The sequence below is a fragment of the Cydia pomonella genome, chromosome 12, assembly GCF_033807575.1.
Source record: "Cydia pomonella isolate Wapato2018A chromosome 12, ilCydPomo1, whole genome shotgun sequence".
In the NCBI taxonomy this organism is placed as follows: domain Eukaryota; kingdom Metazoa; phylum Arthropoda; class Insecta; order Lepidoptera; family Tortricidae; genus Cydia; species Cydia pomonella.
In genome coordinates this window covers 10,798,456-10,817,725 of record NC_084714.1, presented here as the reverse complement: position 1 = coordinate 10,817,725, position 19,270 = coordinate 10,798,456, and the positions used below count along the sequence as shown (strand labels likewise).

General features: G+C 40.8%; 1 protein-coding gene across 1 annotated transcript; it reads right to left on the bottom strand.

Annotated features, from left to right (window-relative positions):
* Positions 1-1,484: 1,484 nt before the first annotated feature.
* Positions 1,485-18,938, bottom strand: LOC133523517 (vacuolar protein sorting-associated protein 8 homolog). Its single transcript, XM_061859161.1, has 9 exons — positions 18,520-18,938; positions 18,143-18,322; positions 14,169-14,978; positions 13,762-14,093; positions 12,419-12,542; positions 12,112-12,265; positions 7,653-7,855; positions 6,479-6,649; positions 1,485-3,079 (listed from the first exon to the last, which is right to left on the bottom strand). Exons 1-9 carry the CDS (start codon positions 18,607-18,609, stop codon positions 1,670-1,672), a joined length of 3,474 nt encoding a protein of 1,157 aa, XP_061715145.1. The 5' UTR covers positions 18,610-18,938; the 3' UTR covers positions 1,485-1,669.
* Positions 18,939-19,270: the final 332 nt, after the last annotated feature.

Below are 19,270 nucleotides of genomic sequence, written 5' to 3'. Positions count from 1 at the left end.
AAAAACTGAAAAGGAGGAAACATTTATGCACACCTCCAGGAATGGAGCAAACTCGGATTACACGCATTTTAGGACCAAATTCGAAAAAAACTGATTTTATTGGGCTAATTGTGACACATTATTATTTAAGAAAACGGGACTTAATCGCGTTTGATTAAGTTCTAAAATTACCTCCAACGTCAAGATACTGATGTCGACTTTACCCAGTCTTTTCCGAGACCATGGGGACAACGCAGTTTTTGAAACATCGGGTCAGTGGTAATTTTAAATCTTACCCTATTAAGTCCCCTAATGGCTAAGCTCCTACTGAAGCTCTGCCTTTGCTCTCACATGAATGAGCTTCGTAGGAAAGCTCTAGAGGTTGTAAAACCCTGTGCGGAGAACGGCCTATGCCTTTTATGTCTTCTCACACTTGGACATTGGTTGGCTCGCCTCCGGCCTTACGCGAAGCACGATCTTCAATTTGCTAACACTTGACCTTACATACTGTTGGAACATTACTGCTGCAGTACTGTCAATTTCCGTGATAAAATGATGTGTTGGATTGAAAATTCTATTCTCAGCAGTAATGCGGCAATAAACGTCACTCAATTTACCAAGAAAATTCAATGTACTCTTGATGAGGGGGCACCATGGTCTAGAAATGCTTAGGGCATCAAAATGTCTTAATCCGGCACTGGTCATATGCTTACGGAAGAATAAAAAAAAACGCTAAAAATCGGCTGTTATTCCACAAAATATAGATGCTGTGCGCGAACTTATAATGCAAGATGGTCATAGTACATATCAGATAGAGGCACCTCTTAGCAATAGTGTGACGAGCAGTTGTAAAATGTTACATGAATATTTTGTTTAAAAAAAGGAAAACGCAAGAAACCTGTTTTTTGCGTATGAAATTCACGTTTCAAAGTAGTCTCCGTTGTAAAGATCAGAATGGAAAAGTGTTATGAAAGGTGGTTTCAACATAAGCAAAAGTGCATCATTCATCTTGGTGAACAAATATAAAGGCAATACAATAAAATTTATAGCCCGCTGTTTGTTATTTTTTGTGTTTCCGGATACATAAAGCCCTTGATTACAAAATATACGAGCCTCTTATTTGCTGGAAAAGTTGAAGCCTATGTTGGAATTTATTAGGGGTTGCTGGTGAGATGCTCTACAGCAACCCCAACTTCATTTGGCTTATACTCCCACACTATATTAGAGGTACCAATTTTTTGAAGTAAGTTAAATCCTCAAGTAAAAAAAAAATGCCAGAATCAATGTGGTGTTGCTGGAGAGCATGATATAAAAATTGCATGAGAGGCCTATGGACTCCTTAAGGCATACTGTATAAAATGCGTTTTAAACTACACTACTTCTTGTATAGAGCGGTGTTATAACAATAAGAGGGTACAGGTAAGGAATGCAGGGTACACCAGAGATAAGCTCCGGGAAATAGTGTAGTCTAAAATGCGTTCAATTGACTAGGAAAAACGGTCAAGGGTGTTTAAACTCGACTAGTTTTTTTAATGAAATATTTTTCTTACGATTTACCGACAATTAAAAAGCAACGAAAGCAAGGTCAGACTGGCCCAACACTACAAGCTCCTAAATAAAATTTAAATATTAGTTTTAGGTATCACTAAGGGTTTCCAGAAACGTATCTTTAATAATGCACGTATTAAGGTTAGACGACACCTTCCAGATCAGGTCTAGGCGGGGCGACTAACTGTAGGCTGTGGTCCTGCGGCGCAGGCGCGGCCGGCGCGGGCGCGCGCGGCGGCGGCAACGACACCACCGCGTCCGGCACGCGCGCGCCGCACACGTCGCACGCGGCGCCCGCGTCGCACGACACGTGGCACGCGCGCGCGCAGTGCGTCGTGCGGCACGCGCCGGCCGCCGCGCCCAGCTCCCGCCCGCAGCGCGTGCAGCGCCCGCGCACCGCCACTCCGCGTCGCGCCGTCGCCAGTGCCCGCGCTAGAGCCTCGTGCGCCTCGCGCGCCGCCACCCGCGCCGCGCACTCCCACGCGCCGAGCTGCCCGCTCGCGGCCACGAGCGCCGCCTGCGCCACGCGCGGCGCCTCGCACACTCGCGCGGCTAGCTGCTCCGGGGGCAAATACGCCGCCGCCTCTAAAAGTAGCGCCGGGGGCATGCTCTCTGCGCGTTTTAATAACCGTGCCCACATTCCGCCCGCGGTTTCTGCGGGCACACCGGGCGCGACTCTCGTGCACAGCTCGCACGCTCGCCTTAGCAATCCGGCTTCCGCCTCCCCCTCGGCGTCGGAGACGAGATTTAAAAGAGCATCCAAGGCGGCTTCGGGATCACCCGTCGCTTCCAAGCACGCCGGCTCGGCCTCCCGAGCCCCAGTCTCTTGGACGATCGCCAGCGCCTCCTCCGGTCGCAACATGCCTGGATTTTTTTCTAAAAATGCACAAGCAGCCGCGGGTCGCCGGGCGCACAGGTTGCGAAAGTGGGCCGCGGCGGCCTCGCCCCGCAGGCGCCCCGCCTCGAGGAGGCAATCGGCAAACTCGAGCGCGCGATCGCTCTCTATAGTGCTCAGAGTCATCGAAAGAACGTCGGAGAACTGGTCGGTTATTAATGCGGCCGTAGCCCGCGGGCGCAGCTCGATAAGCTTCGAGAGGTAGTCCTCCATCTGTTTTTTCGCACCGACGCAATCGGCTTCTGTTCGCGAGGCGAGATACTCAAAAAGCTCGTCAACGTCGATGGCGGACGGGTTCTCTATTTCAAAAAATCTCGGCAAAGCCTCGGAGTGGTTGTCGAGGAGGACGTCGAGGCGCCACAAGACGCGCGGGCGCGTGGCGGCGGCGGCGGCGGCGCGGTGCGCGGCGAGCTGCGCGCGCGGAGCGGAGGCGGGGAGGGCGGGGGGGGGCGCGGGGGCGGGCGCGCCGGGCAGCGACACGGCCGGCGTGGCGGGCGCGCGCAGCAGCAGGGCCAGCCAGGCGCGGTCGGAGCGCTCGCCCGCCGTGCACGCCGCCAGCTCCTTGGCGCCCGAGAGCACCTCGCGGTCGCCCGGTAGCGCGCCCGTGCTGAGTTGTCCAGTGATAAATTCTAGTATTTCGGCCCGTTCGTCAGGTTCCTGAAAGAAAAGTAGAGTATTTAAAACGGGTCACTCACGTATTTTAAGTCCAAAATGCACGAGGAGCATCGGGAGCTCGCGTGGGCGGACCGGTGCAGACTGCGGGCTACAGCTCTCCGCGACCGATTACTTGGCGAGGGCGCCGGCGGCGGCAGTGAAGGCGAGAAACTACCCTCGTTTTCGGCATAACAGAGTATTTTCCTACTTCTGCTAGTCAAATCAGTTTCTTTTTTAGACCTGTCAAAATTATTTGCTAATACGGAATTTATAAGAAAACCATAGATATATGAGATTCAATACATTTTTTATTTTATTTATTCCTTATATCAACACTTATCACCCGAACCGATGAAGCGAAAGCCAGCTGTCACCATAACCACTTGGTTTTATACGAGTAACCCTCGAGTAACAATGTATAACCAGCGATGGCAGCATGGTTGCATTTTTATCGCTTGTCACTATGCCTGTCACTTTCGCACTTACTTACTTGTTAGAACGTGACAGGCGAACAGGCGATACAAATGCGAACGTGCTACAGCCGCAGGTTGCTGTGGCAATATCGATAAACTATCGACATTTCTTACGATTTTCATTTTACTTTAAAGGATCAACTAAATTTAAAATGAACAAAACACGTTCACACAAAATAGCTTATTTGGCTTAACTTATAATACACGAAACATAAAGGGCTGGAATCTCCCAGTAAGTATAACAATACTTGTGTCGGGAGACCCCGCTCTTCCATTAGGAAATAGGGTAAAAACCAACAAACTGTACTTTTACAAATTACAAATCTAATAATTATTTACGATTACAATTTACAATAAATATACAATTTCAGACCCGATTCAATTGTGTTACGAGTATTACAATTAAGGATCTATAATATTTTATAATAATAGGTAACACTATTAAATTAGATTTTTCCTACTCCTCTACTGTTATCTATCATTTATGCATTCATTCACACGAATATAAGAACATACATAAAAGGTTTCATGAAAAGTCTATATTGTCTATTCCTCATAACAGCACTTGTGCTTTTAATCGCTATAACGTTACTGCGCTATTCATAATACAAGTGCCTCCGTTTCTTCATTATCTAGTGTTCTTAGCCATGATTTTACACTATCTCTGCACTTTTGATATGGCATTGGGTGAATGTTAAGTATTTTATTAACAGAATTATATAACTTAGCCGATTGAGTTGTAAATTGGCGTTGGGCGAATTTTGATTTGGTAGATGGAATTACAACAACATTGGGTAGGTTGAAATAAAGCACTAGATAATTATTAGAAAAACATAAATAGAGTTATTTTTAAACATAAGTTTTATATAATAAATAGGATAAAAATATAAAAAAGTAGGTGAGTTAACCGTGACGTCATTGTGTAATGTTTCATATGAATTTGTTCATATGCTTGATTTGTTGATGAAAATACTAAGATCGTTATATACATGCCTTTAATATTTGAGGAGTTACCTCGATTTCTCATAAACCCCATCGTCAGAACTGAGTTTTGATAAAAACGGGACCAATCTGTATATATATAGAAATTCAATCAAAAAAATAATTCTCTAAATCGGTTCAGAAATGACGGAGTTAAAAAAAACAAACATTAAAAAAAAAAAACATACAACCGAATTGCTAACCTCCTCCTTTTGAAATCTTGGAGTCGGTAAAAAAAATACGTGAACGCCCAGTTTTTAATAAAGGTATTTTTTCTACTCCTCTACGGTTATACAACATATACAGTAATTTATAAACATTTATGAACACTAATGTAAAAGGACATACATGATAGGTTTGAAGAAAAGTCTATATTATCTATTCCTCATAACAGCACTAGAGCTTCAAAATCGTTAAAACGATACTGCGATTAATGGCTACCAATAGTACCAACCTAACAAAATCAAAATTAATACAGTTTTCAAACAACAGTACCAATAATATATCACCTCCATGTTTTTACGGTATAACTTTTTTCAAATATTTTCATCACACTTGCTCGAAAAAGATCTTTTTTCATGCAGGTGTACTAAAGGACAAAGGCCTATTTTGTTCCCCCGGGAGTTATGGATTGTAAAAAAAAAAGATATAACTCCCTAGCGAGTTATATCTTTTTTTTATTATGTTACTTCTTCATACAAATAAAGTAGCATAAATGAGTTTTACTTTTAAAATATTGACGTTTATAATTAAATATTTTTGTTTATGTTTTAAATTATTTAAATTGATTAATTTAATAGCCGTTTAAAATATTTTTAGTATATATTTTTACCCCTGGAGTTACCGGGGGCAAAAAAAATTGTACCTCTCGGTACAATTTTTTTTAAAGGAGGTACAAATTAGGTACAGTAATATGGTATGCTTTTCATTTGATTTTATTTAGGTACACCCGCCATTCTGACTCTCACACAAAGTTTCAGAGCAATCTGGCTAGTCGTTTGTTTGTATCTAGCTAGCTGTTAGTATGTCATTGTATGTGCAAAGTTTCATTACAATCATTTCATTACAAGTTTTTGACGACCGGTTTGGCCTAGTGGGTAGTGACCCTGCCTACGAAGCTGATGGTCCCGGGTTGAAATCCTGGTAAGGGCATTTATTCGTGTGATGAGCATGGATATTTGTTCCTGAGTCATGGGTGTTTTCTATGTATTTAAGTATTTATAAATATTTATATATTATATATATCGTTGTCTAAGTACCCTCAACACAAGCCTTATAGAGCTTACTGTGGGACTTAGTCAATTTGTGTAATAATGTCCTATAATAAAAAAAAAAAAAATCCAACATGGAGTTTTAAAATGAGAATGAAACTCCGTTTGTATGGGAAGGTGAAATTCGACCGAGCTTTGCTCGGAAAACATAAAAACTAAAAATGCGCGTTTTCCCAGAGATACAACCTACTTAGACCTAGACGATTTTTCGCCCCCGTAAACCCGGTCAACTTTCAATTAACATTTAAGGAAAAGGATCGTTGTTTATGGAATCGTGAGTTAACTATCAGAATGAAGTGAAAAAACATAGTTGGAAAGTAAATCGCCCTAGGGCAGAAACGTATCACTTTTAGCTCGCTTCATAGATAACCAATGAGCTACTTTCAGAGTTTTTGTAGGTAGGTAGGTATATTGTTGCCCCTTATAGCATAACAGTATAATTTTAGTATAAAATAGCTAGTGATAAAGCGGAGCGATTTCACCACTAGTAACACGTCAAACAGAACTTGGTTTATTTTCAATATTGTCATTAAAACCCTTTTTATTCCGCGCGATATCCCTATACCGTGCAAGTTTCACGCAGCGCGACATCTCATTTGTTCCCTTCTAATAAATATTTAAATAATATTTTCCTGGCGTTACACCGCCCTATAAGAGTAAAAATGTAAAATACGAACCTGCAATTGATGCGCGACGGCGAGCAGGGCGCGCGCGACGCGCAGTCGGTTCTGCTTGCCGAGCGGGCCGGCGAAGGGCGGCTCGCGCGCGCTCTGCTCCAGCAGCCGCACGCACGCGCGCGCGTCGTGCGCGCACAACACGTGCAGCGGCGAGCGCCCGCCACGCTCCGTCTGACAACATTCATACACAGGAATTAGTTATTTACGATACAATTGCGAAAAATAGGAAATTCGTAACGAGTGGCGATAAATTAAAACACGACCGAAGGCAGTGTTTTAAATCGATACGAGTAAATCGCACATGTATCGTACAACGTTTTACAGTACATATGGCAATTTAAATTTTCGACATAGTTACGTAATGTGCTAATTTTCGCACTAGTGCGGCAAAGTAGCACCATATGTACTGTAATAGTACATTGTGCAACGAGGGGGGTAAGTGTAATTTTGGAAGCGAGGGTGGTAATGGTTTTCAATACTCTTACCCCCGGAGTTACACACAATGTTTTTCATCACACTTGCGAAGAATAACCTAAATTTTATGCGAAATTATTCTTAAATACGGTGACATACAAGTAACAAACATTCGTCCGCCATATTGTCATTTCTTGCCAGCTTAGGCATCGAAGGCAGAGCTATGCGGCATTCAGCCAAGTTTGAAAATTATGTAAAAATATATTAACCTGCTATTATAAAAATTATAAAATGAAATATTTTTAAACATAAACAAAAATATTAAATTATAAACATCAGTATTTTAAAATTCAAACTCATTTATGCTACTTAGTTTGTATGAATTAGTGACACCCTAAGGAGTTATAGGTTTTTTTATCAAAATCTATAACTCCCGGGGGAACAATATAGGCCTTTGTCCTTCAGTACACCTGCATGAAATAAGATCTTTTTCGAGAAAGTGTGAACAACTTACCTAATTTAGCTTCAATCCGAAAAGCGATAGTAAATAAAGTGTTCATACTTTAAGTAAGTTCAAATGAAGCGTTCATACTTTATTATGAGCGGACGTGAATCCTATAAAAAATAGATATAATCATAGCTGAGGGGTAAAAAATCTATAAGTTTTGAAGCCACCAGCACATCAGCCGCCGCCGGGACTTAGAGCCCCGCCCGCAGGGACCTGTGCCCTGTGCATGACGCATGACACACGCGGACTCACCTCAGCCAGCAGCGTGTGCAGCGCGTCGTGGCGCGCCGAGGGCCGCGCGTGGTCGGGCAGCGGCCGGCCGCCGGCGCCGCGCCCGCCCAGCGCGTCCGCCGCCGCCAGCAGCAGCGCCCCGCCCGCGCAGCGACAGGCAGGACCGCCTGTGCACGATGCGTCCACATAGCCTACGAGTTCCTTCATCGCACCACTCGAACCACCTGCAATACATTCGGCTTTCAGTGCCTTAACTGATTCTGCCTGCGGCGTTACGTTTTATAGATAAGTTAGTGGCTCTGATTAGACAGCTGCATAATGTGGATGGCGCTATACGGCTCCTAAGTTATTGTGGTAAATATATTTGTCGCCGCCGTAATGGCGGTGATGCCGCGCCAGAGTCCCTTGTCGCGGGTGAACCAGTGAACGGAAATAAAACATGGAAGCATTCTGAACGCTCAATTATAGCCCAACGTAAACTAGGTACTAACTCTAAGTTGGGCGGAAGTTACAAACTACTCGATTGGCAACTTCAGTTCGACCGATATGACAGTCAGTGATAATGGCTAAATCGGTTTATAAAAATTTTATAATTAAAAATGTCTTCATGTGTCATGAAGTGATGCAGAAGTTATCCTGAACATTCCAAGGACAGTAGTATCACTTTTCACGTGTAAACAGATAACTTCAGTACAATTTGGAATAAATATGACGACATTTTATCCATACTACCGTGCTAATTTAAAACGTAACTGCATACGACTTTCATAACAACATACGTCTTTTCAGATTACGATGATAATAGGGATAATGTGCCAAATGAAGTAGATTATTTCATTAACTTTGGTTTTATTTAGATATTTTCTATATTATAATAAGTTCCTTATTACAGATTTGTATTTTCCTTTTATCTTTCACGGGATGGAGCTATAAATTACCTAGTTATTTGTTATAAAAAATAAAATAAAAATAAAAGGCTTTTATTTCAGGCAGTCGGTACCCATTATAGTGCATACAAAGTTATTATTACTAAATTAAAACTAAAATAAACTAAATTGACACTATAAAGGGGTGCCACTCATGTTAAAATTAAATTAAAATTAAGTATAAAATTAAAATTGCACATGGTATGTGCAGTCATTTCTTGTTCTGATCCATGTGAACAGAAATCCAGCGCTTCAACACCGGACTCCTTATATCGTCAGAGACAGCCTCAAGTATTTTGTTGTCGAAACGACGCAGTCTTCTCCAGAACGAGGCAACGCGGGATCTAGTTACCGCGAAAAAATCGGGGACCCCCGCGTCCGAGAACATACATGCTCGACGCGCTGCAGCACCGCGGCAGCTGCATAAGAGCCCGGAACGCGTCATTGTACTGAACTCTTATTCTGCTCATTGCCTTCTGCGTGAACGTTATCCACAACTGCATGGCTAAGATGGTCGGCTCTTTATCATCTGTCACTATGCCTGTCACGTTCTATCAAGTATGCAAGTGCGAAAGTGACACACAACATGATAAGTGATAAAAATGCGACCATGATAGCGCCGCTGGGAGGTGTACATGCCTAAGCAGCACGCCTTGAAGAGTGTGGTTTTTACACCCTTGCTGCACTTAGAAAATCGTCGAGCGAGCATGTTGCCTCTGACGGCGAGAGCGCTCCGCTCGCGCTCAATATCATCGTCGTCCTGCAGCCGTTCCGTCAACAAATGTCCTAAATACTTGAACCGAACTTATTTTGGTGGCGTTCTGATCCCGTATTCGAAGCAAGTGAAGGATTTGGGACTTTTCATGGATAGTACCTTATCATGGGTGCCTCAAGTTGGCGAAGTAAGCAGGAGAATGTTTGCAGCAGTGACCTCTCTTAAAAGGCTACGAAATCTTCTATCAATACCAACCAAAATTGCGCTTGCCCAAACCCTCCTTCTCCCCATTTTGGACTACGCTGACGTTTCATACCCTGATCTAACGGAGGAGCAACTTAATAAACTTGAGCGCGTCCAAAATATCTGCATCCGGTTCATATTTGGGTTACGCAAGTATGACCATGTTTCTCTTTTCCGCTCACAGCTAAACTGGTTGCCTATTCGTTTTCGTCGTAACTTTCATATTCTGTCTCTCCTATATTCTTATTCTTTTCCTTCCAGCTCCCCGCTATCTCAAGGAGCGTTTTAACGATCTAAATTATGTGAGGCTGTCGCGCAGCCTGCTTAAATTCTCTCCGTCCCATCTTCTTCTACAAAATTTTACAACACTTAATTTACTTTTATTTATTTAATCTTTATTGCACATAAGAAAACACACTGTACAATAGGCGAACTTAATGCCGTAAGGCATTCTCTACCAGTCAACCTTTAGGCAAAGCAGATAAGTTGTAGGCGGTGCAAAAACATAGGTATAGGTGATACAATTGATACATGTACGAACACAATACATTCATAAGAAATACACATCCATAAACATACATATATATTAATAATATTAATACAAATACATATACTTACATATACATACATACATATATATATATATATATATATATATATATATATATATATATATATATATATATGAAATCAGATGAACTTACAAAACAGAAACATTAAGATTTTCCAGTACTGCCAGCAAAGTGCTCACTTAAGGACTTTTTAAAAGCAAACCTGTTCGGACACTGTCTAATTACTACTTACTACTGTGTGTGTGTGTGTGTTCTAATTATTACTGTGTACTTTTCAAGCTGTCCGACTCTGGAACTCCTTACCCGTTGGCATTAGACGCGCTCAATCTCTCCCTTAGTGTTTATATAGTACATAGTTATTTTTACTCTGTGGCTGACATGCTGCTGTCATATTTAGCTATGTTTCGATTAATTATATATATATTTATATGTATGTCTAATTGTATTCCTTATATGTGTATGTTTATTCACTGTAATTGTGTGTGTGAATGTAGGCTTCATAACGGTTTAGCAACACCTAGGTACTTTTTCGATTAACTTCTCTATTTCCGCTACCCAAAGGTTGTCTGGAAGAGATCGCTTTTTAGCGAGAAGACCGCCTGTTGTCTGCCTCTACATTTAATCAATTGTTTATTTTTCTTGTATCTTTTTACTGAGGTGTGCCAATAAAGAGTATTCTATCTATCTATTATTTACTTATGTTGGGTTAGTCTCTCATTTCATAACAACAATTTTACGAATTATCTTTTAAAATTAATATACGTGGATTATTTGACTGGTTCTTCAAACTATTATGGCATAAACCTATCCCTGTCCACGTCATATTCTAATCAAAATATGAACCGCGAACTCTAAGGTTATTGGAAAAGGAAAGGAAGGTTATTGGCGGAATAATGTCGCTGATTGGTGAAGCCCGACCGGAATTATATGATCATTGTGAAGAGGGCGCTGTTATTCTGATGTATAGGGTGACAGTTCAGTTTAGTATGAACAATTTAGTTCCAATGAAATTCCGCAATATGGCGCGTGATCATATATATTATTAGGCTATAGTTATTGACGTTATAATATGCATTTCATCTATACTTATCTGTGTATTTATTTGTTTTGAAGTTTATTGCACAATAAAAATAAGTACAAATGGCGGACTTAATGCCTTAAGGCGTTCTCTACCAGTCAACCATAGGGCAAAACGGAAATTCTCGAATGTGGGTGCAGTGAGAAAAATAATTCAAAACAAATGACAACTATAAAAGTACATTACACACATTACATTAGTGTACTATTATTTCGTTTATCAGTTTTGATTACAGGCTCTGTAAACGTATCGTCTTATTTAAATGTCGGAGTAGTTGTGTATGTGTGCTAATTGTCCCGAGAATTTGAACGGTAATGTTCTCAAATGCGGATTCCATGTTTTATTTTCGTTCACTGGGGCGAACACGCTCGGCGTGGGTGGAGCGACGGCAGCGGCAGTGAGCCATGACCACTAGTCCGGGAGTCAGGTACAAGGAACTATCGCACCTATAGCCGCCGCGATGGCGCCGACACCGCGTCAGACTCTCTTGTCGCGGGTGAACACGCTTGGTACGGGTCAAGTAGGGTTGCCAAATGGAAATGGTATACCTATTTGTCGTCTAGTCAACGTATTTAAAGGCATGAAAAATTCAACCAAAGTAACATTCTAAACATTTATAGCACACTAGCATATACATTTTATGACATAAACTATAAACATTAAAGAAAATATTTAAGTATAGATCGGTTCAATCCCTGAAGACTTCAAATTAAAGTCACGCGCTGGTGTAAGCCGTACCTCCGTTTCATTGCTTATAATCTAGTCTAGCCAGAAAACTGGACAATCGGCGTCCCGCACGGACCCTTTGCGGGACGCATACTTGAGGGCTCCTGAAACGGGACGTCCAGCGTATTGCGGAACGGTTGGCAACCCTAGGGTCGAGCGACGTCAGCAGCAGCATTCCACGACCACCAGCCCAGGAGTTAGGTACAAGCAACTATCGCACCTAAAGCCGCCGCGATGGCACCGACGCCGCGCCAGAGTCCCTTGTCGCGCGTGAACACGCTGGAGCGGTGCGGGTCGAGCGACGTCAGTGGCAGTGAGGCCACGACTCGCTCTACTAGGCCGGGATCGCAGTCCGCTAGCCGCTCAATCAATTCCTGTGTAGTAGACGTACGTATTTTTATTATAACTTCCAACGTTCCAACTTCTAAGACAATAGAAACTGGAGGAATACGTTAAGGTTATACAACTAGCCTAATAATAATAAAATGGGGCATGTCATGGATTTCCAATGTTTACTTATATAATACCTGAGAGCAATCGGGCGAAGGTGCTGCGTCATAAAGTTCACCGCGAACCGCTGCTTCCCCTAACGCTTCCACGAATACCTTTTCCCCCGCGCATTGCTCCCACAGACACGACCAAAGCTCTTCCCTGAAAATACAAACGCAAAAGGGCGTGTTATCCTAGGTAGAGTGCAAGCACGCCATACATCAGTTTTGGTACTAAAAGTACCAAAACTGATATATGGTGTGAGCACTTTATGCTTACTTATTTCTCTATGATAACAGGTACCTACTGTTGTGTACCTAAAGGCAGAAATAGTACCTAATCCGCATGAGTAACAAAACACTAAGTATATGAAAAGTAAAAAAAAAATATTTCATACATTTAAGTACTTCTGTTTAATTAGAAATGAACGACACGCTTGTATGACGAGAAACGAGCAAACTTACTTAATACCTACAGGTAGGCAGAAGTAGAGCGCGAATTGAAACGCGGGAGCCGTCTTTTCCTCTTCGCTTTTTTTTTCGTTTTTTTTTTGCCAGTCGTACATCTCGTGCGTAGGGCTTATTAGCTTTCTTCACTTGTCCTCTTTAATTTATATGTGTACGAGTTAATCAAGGAGCTCAACAGCATGCATATAGGTTGTCATATTGGTCAGGCTTGCTTCAACAATATCAATTACGCCGAAGATATGGTGCTTTTGGGACCCTCGGTTGACTCGATCAGGAAACTACTTGAGGGGAACGAGGCTTACGCTGAGCGGCATGGTCTTAGGTACAATGCAGGAAAAAGTGAGGTGATGGTATTTAAGGCACGAAAGTATAACCCGATCACTGTACCTAAAATCGTGCTGGGAGGCGTAGGTACCTACCCCTTAATGTGGTAAATACATTTAATATCTAGGTTATGTAATTAATAATGAACCTTACAACACGTTGCGTGTCCAATACAATAATATTCTTAGGGTGCTGTTAAGGCTGCCGAGGCATTGTAGTGCGTCAGGCATATTCGCCAAGGCGCGAATGGACGACTTTTATGCCATTAGATTAGACGTAAAAGAGTGGCCTCATTGCTACGACGTGTGCGCGGCAGCACTAACAGCATGCTAAGCGCGTTAGACGAGCGTCTCGACTGCCCGCTCATTACGTACTAGATAGAAGTAATTATTGGTAAGTAGATATAGAAATAGGTTATTAACATGGTGTGAAGGCGAAAATTTTACTAACAAAATATGGATCGCTTTTGATCTGAAATAAGGAATTTTATTCTTTATTATTAGAGCCTGAGACAAATGTGAATGCTGCTATTAATTTTGATACGTTAATGCTGCTATTAAATTTGATACGGACTCTTAAAAAGGTCTTACCCCAAGTTATATTTTAGGCACAATTTGATGGCTAGATCTGCTAATATCTTGTTACTTAACAAATGTGGCCTTTCAGAGATATTGATAATGAAGGATTTAGCCAACGCTGCAGCGTCTGGTCCTTGCGCCGAGCACAGCAGCCTCAAAGCCTGGGCGTGGCGGCCGGAGGCCAGCGCCGCCTGCGCGCGCGCCAGCTGGTCGCGCGGCCGCACGCGCACCACGCCCCTCCTGCCCAGGAGCGACAGCGCGCCTTCCGCCACACACGCGCCGCCCAGCGCGCTGCCTCCCGCCATGCACATGGCGCGAGACACGCGCCCGTCTGTCCACAGACCCTAAATAGTTTATCATCGTGTTACAAATCAAAGAATGTGATCTTAATATCAAACTATTTCAAATTACCGACTGACCTTAAAAAAAGCAGATGCGTAGACCGGTTCGATTTGCGACAAATCCAATGGCTTATCATAATCGTCGCCCCATAGTCTCAGGTTCTCATCGGCGTCAAATATTGCAAGATTGCCGCCGAGCCAGCCCAGCCATAAGGGCGAACTCTTTAGCTCAACGCGATGTACGGGTCGAAGCAATATGGACGATCCTGTGACGTTTACTGCGAGCCATTGTAACGTTTTCGCTCGTCCACAAACTAATACGCGTTCATCTGTGTCGCTCCACGCTAGTACTGGCAGCGTGTCGGGCGGGCCGCCGAGCCGGACGCCGGCCGCGCGGCCGCCGGCTACAATAATCACTCGAGAGAGAGTTGCCAACGCTAGGATGCGGGCATCACGAGCCGCCATGGCGACTACTTCTCCTCGGGCGCCAGAGAACAAGCAAGATGAGCGGGAGGATCGCACCCCAAGAGGACGTGAGAACTTAATCAGCCACACGGATCCACCCGTATCTAGCGCTAATCCCGACATCCCGGCCCATGTGACTCGTAGCGTTCCCCAAATCTCACCCCCCAACGTCACGCGTCTTAAAACGATTCCTTGTATGCTATCGTACTGGCAAATGAGACCTCTCGCGTATCCGGCTAGAAGGCGTGTGCTATCCTGATTATAAGCTACGCATGAGACTGCGCCACGGTCTATGTTGGAGTCACAGACCCACCGCAATGTTTGTTCAAAAAATGTTAGCAGGTGGCCGTGAGCCATGCCTACAGTTAGTTTTCCATTCGCACCAACACTGAGGGCTGTAGCAGCACCTGCTGATGATCTTTCCTGAAAAGACAAATTGTATCTTGGCAATTCATGTGTTTTATAAACTACAATGATAATGGTTAACTGATAGGATCATTCATCATCTATCTTATCTGTAAAAATAAAACCCCTTTTTAAAGAATACACGAAGATATTGAAATTATTGTGAAATTATCAGGACTGTTGTTCAACCTTGAAGTTCAACAATCAAAAGTAAAATAAGTTATTTGTTAAATTAAAACCCATAGGCTACTTTCCCATTGGACTAAAACACATGAAATCAGAACATGAAGCAAATAGTATTTTAAGCCAACTAAAAGAAAAGTCCAAAAAGTGTTATGCAAGTTTTTATGTAACTTGCCCTGTTAGTATGTACAAGTATATATGTATCTTAGTTAAGGAGTGGTTCAGTTAAAAGAATGGTAGTGAGTTATCTAGTATATTTTTTTTATTTTTTACTAAATATGAAGCAGTTTTTTTTTCAGTAATCTGTAGATAAAATACTACGAGTATATACTTAATAACAATTTTCTTCTAATTTTATTTTATTTGTAGGTTTAGCTTATTTAAGTTATTTTTAGGGTTCCGTAGCCAAATGGCAAAATACGGAACCCTTATAGATTCGTCATGTCCGTCTGTCTGTCCGTTTATGTCACAGCCACTTTTTTCCGAAACTATAAGAGCTATACTGTTCGAACTTGGTAAGTAGATGTATTCTATGAACCGCATTAAGATTTTTACACAAAAATAGAAAAAAACAGTAAATTTTGGGGGTTCCCCATACTTAGAACTGAAACTCAAAAAATCTTTTTTTATCAAACCCATACGTGTGGGGTATCTATGGATAGGTCTTTAAAAATGATATTGAGGTTTCTAATATCATTTTTTTCTAAACTGAATAGTTTGCGCGAGAGACTCTTCCAAAGTGGTAAAATGTGTGTCCCCCCAACCCCCGGAACTTCTAAAATAACAGAATGAAAAATCTAAAAAATATATATGATATACATTGCCATGCAGACTTCCACCGAAAATTGGTTTGAACGCGATCTAGTAAGTAGTTTTTTTTTAAAACGTAATAAAATTAAAAAAAAATTTTTTTTTCATCAAACCCATACGTGTGGGGTATCTATGGATAGGTCTTCAAAAATGATATTTAGGTTTCAAATATCATTTTTTTCTAAACTGAATAGTTTGCGCGAGAGACACTTCCAATGTGAAAAATGTGTCCCCCCCCCCTGTAACTTCTAAAATAACAGAATGAAAAATCTAAAAAAAATATATGATATACATTACCATGCAAACTTCCACCGAAAATTGGTTTGAACGAGATCTGGTAAGTAGTTTTTTTTAATACTTCATAATTGGTACGGAACCCTTCATGGGCGAGTCCGACTCGCACTTGGCCGCTAACGCTAATAATAACAATTTTAAAATGTAACGAGGTGGACGTAAAATACAAATTCCCTGTTGGGGTGTGATGGGGTTGGAATGACTAAATATTATCAAAATGGGTGTGTTAGACTATTTTATTCAAAACTTCACAAGAGTATTCCTAACGATAAATGAGTAAACACATGTTTCAGGTTTTTTGAGAATTCAACCCCTTAAAGGGGGAAATATGGTGACAAAGTCTAAAACTCAACATGGGTATTATTTCTATGGTTTATCAGGTCGCTGATTACGAAAATAAAATCGAATTTAAAATCTAACGAGGTGGACGTGAAATACTAATTCCCTGTTGGGGTGCGATGGGGTTGAAATGACTAAATATCAATATGGGTGTCGTTTTGTGGTTATTTGCGACGTTATTTACAAAAATGACATTTAATGATTTTAAAATTTAATATTGTGGACATGAAAAATGTTGAAAGTATTTTTGCCAAATTGCAATTCAATCAGTCCAGTAGTTTCGGAGCAAATCGGTTATAACAGATAGATTGACAGACAGCTACATGTGATCCTATAAGGGTTCTTTTTTAAATTTTGAGGTAAAAATCCACATAATGTGCTGCTACTTTTTTCTGAACCACTCCCAAGAATTAGTATGGGACTAAGGAGTACCTTGGCATGGGTCAATTCTTGGGAGCTAAATTTGACCCACTTCGTGATTTCTGATTTAGCTAAGTTTTGCATATGTAAATTGGATGACAATGCCATATTATGACGACATGGAGCCAATCTGATGTCAGAGACAGGAGGTGGCAATGGAAACTCTGTGATAAAACAATGCAAACTAATCGTGTTTGGGGTTGTTAAAATTTTCTCCATGAGTATTAGTTGCCTGTGGAAAGAAAATTACAGTCAGCCACAAAAGCTTGCACCAAAAATGTTTATCTTTTTTGTCAAAATCTTATTCCAATTCCAAACTTATGCCACTTAGTACATTGATATAAGCCATCACTTCAAATATAATCATAATCATAATCATTCTTTATTGCAACCATGGTACAGTACAGATGTTATACAATATGATATACAATGTCTCACATGGACCCTGCAAGGGCACAGCATATAATATCTTATTATTCATAACTCATAACATATTATCAAAATTATCTACTTATTTAAGAAAGTCATGAAGCAATTCTTATATTACACATGAGATCACTAATAAATGTCAAACAAATAAATTAATTAATGTACAATATTCACAATACAAATTTAGGTTTTGGTTATAAATGTAGGTAAGTTTGTAAATAAATAGTTTGTGGCTTATATCAATGTACTTGTATTTTCAACAGCTTTCCAACAGAAAAGTTAAGTTTCCAAAATCCAAAGTTTTTTTTCACATTTTAGAGTTTATGAATTTAGATTTATAGAAAATGTTCACTTCCAAAATCTATCTGAACTATTTATTTTCAGCCCTCTATCTTTGGCCTTTATATGATCCATACTGAGTGACACAGTGTAAACATATTTTTTAGAAAATAACATACTCTATGTAAAAAACTAAATATTTATTTACTTCCCCTCAGCAGTATCCCTTGGCCGAGGCATGTCTACACTAGCCGTACTGTGCGTGAGGAAGTTGGCCTTGTGCATATGCTCACTCTGTGTGGACCGGGCTATTAAAGTGGATTCGATTAACTTTTCCCTTGGACCATTTGTTGTACCACTGACATGCCATTTGGCAGTCAGTCAGTTGTACATTGTTGTATTATGTGCCATCAGTTTTAAATGTATACCTGAGCTTGTATTATTTGTTGGGATACAGCTTGTAGAAAGTCTATTTGCACAGCTGAGCAGCTGGAAGGTTCTTCAACAGGTTTGAATGGTATCTTTTCATCGCCTTCATCCTCAGCAGACAGGACCTCGGCCAGAGTTGGGGCCTCGCTAGTTGGCAAAGCATATTCAACTTCATCTAACTGTAAATAAATAAGGATTCGATTCATGATCTATACTATAGAATTATTTTATAGATCTGTAAATAAAGGATGTAGATATGCATACAAATTGCAGAAATAATTGTTTAATCTCTTATACGAGAAATCATTATCATTAATAACTTCAGGAATAACATTAAAATACAACTATTGGAAAAGTTAGTTATATATAATCATACCTCTTCAAAGTCCATATATTGTAAACTTCCGACTGATTCTAAATCGGAGTCCAGCAAAGACTGAACAGAAGGAGTTTTCAACAAATCCATTTTAACAAGAACTGACTTTGTTTATATCATCGACTGATTGACTTTGTTTATATCACCGGGTAAAGACAAAATGCAAGATTACAATTATTAAGATTCTGACTGTTTTAGTAAGCCGATTACATTTGTCGTATATCTAGTTACATTTTAAATCTTAATCATCCAAATATCATTACACTATTAATTAGAATTGTTTTAATTATTTAAAATACACCAAGATAATGTCATACGCTAAAAAAAAGGTAGACACCCCCATTGTATTGTAGGATTATTACGGTGACATTGACATTTAGGGAGTGTTGTCACATACAATTTTGCCGAAATGGTAGAACAGGGTGCAAAAATAGGCAGAAAGAAATGGGTGGTTTTAAAATGAAAAACAGGTAGATGTACCACTCAATAGCAAGTACGGTCGAGGAAATTGATTCTTTAGCAATTTGCGGTTCAAGTAATTTTTGTTAATACTTATGCTAAGAGCTGTCCAATGTAAAGTGAACCGTAAACTACTAAAGAATCAATTTCCTCGACTACATTTTTATGATTAAAAATGTGTATAAAAAATTTCAAATTATTTATTACTCTTTAATATTGTGATGTTAGTACACGTGTTTATTAAAGAAATCGAAACAAAAATGAGGATTTCCATTATTTGTAGATAATGAGT

What these genes read in the sequence shown, in the direction of transcription:
- LOC133523517 (XM_061859161.1), bottom strand. Translation starts at nt 18,609, where the DNA reads ATGGATTTGTTGAAAACTCCTTCTGTTCAGTCTTTGCTGGACTCCGAT. An exon ending in ACGCATCTGCTTTTTTTAAG is followed by an intron (nt 14,094 to 14,168) that starts GTCAGTCGGTAA and finishes TAAACTATTTAG; the next exon opens with GGTCTGTGGACAGACGGGCG. An exon ending in TGCCTAAAATATAACTTGGG is followed by an intron (nt 12,543 to 13,761) that starts GTAAGACCTTTT and finishes TTGTATTTTCAG; the next exon opens with GGAAGAGCTTTGGTCGTGTC.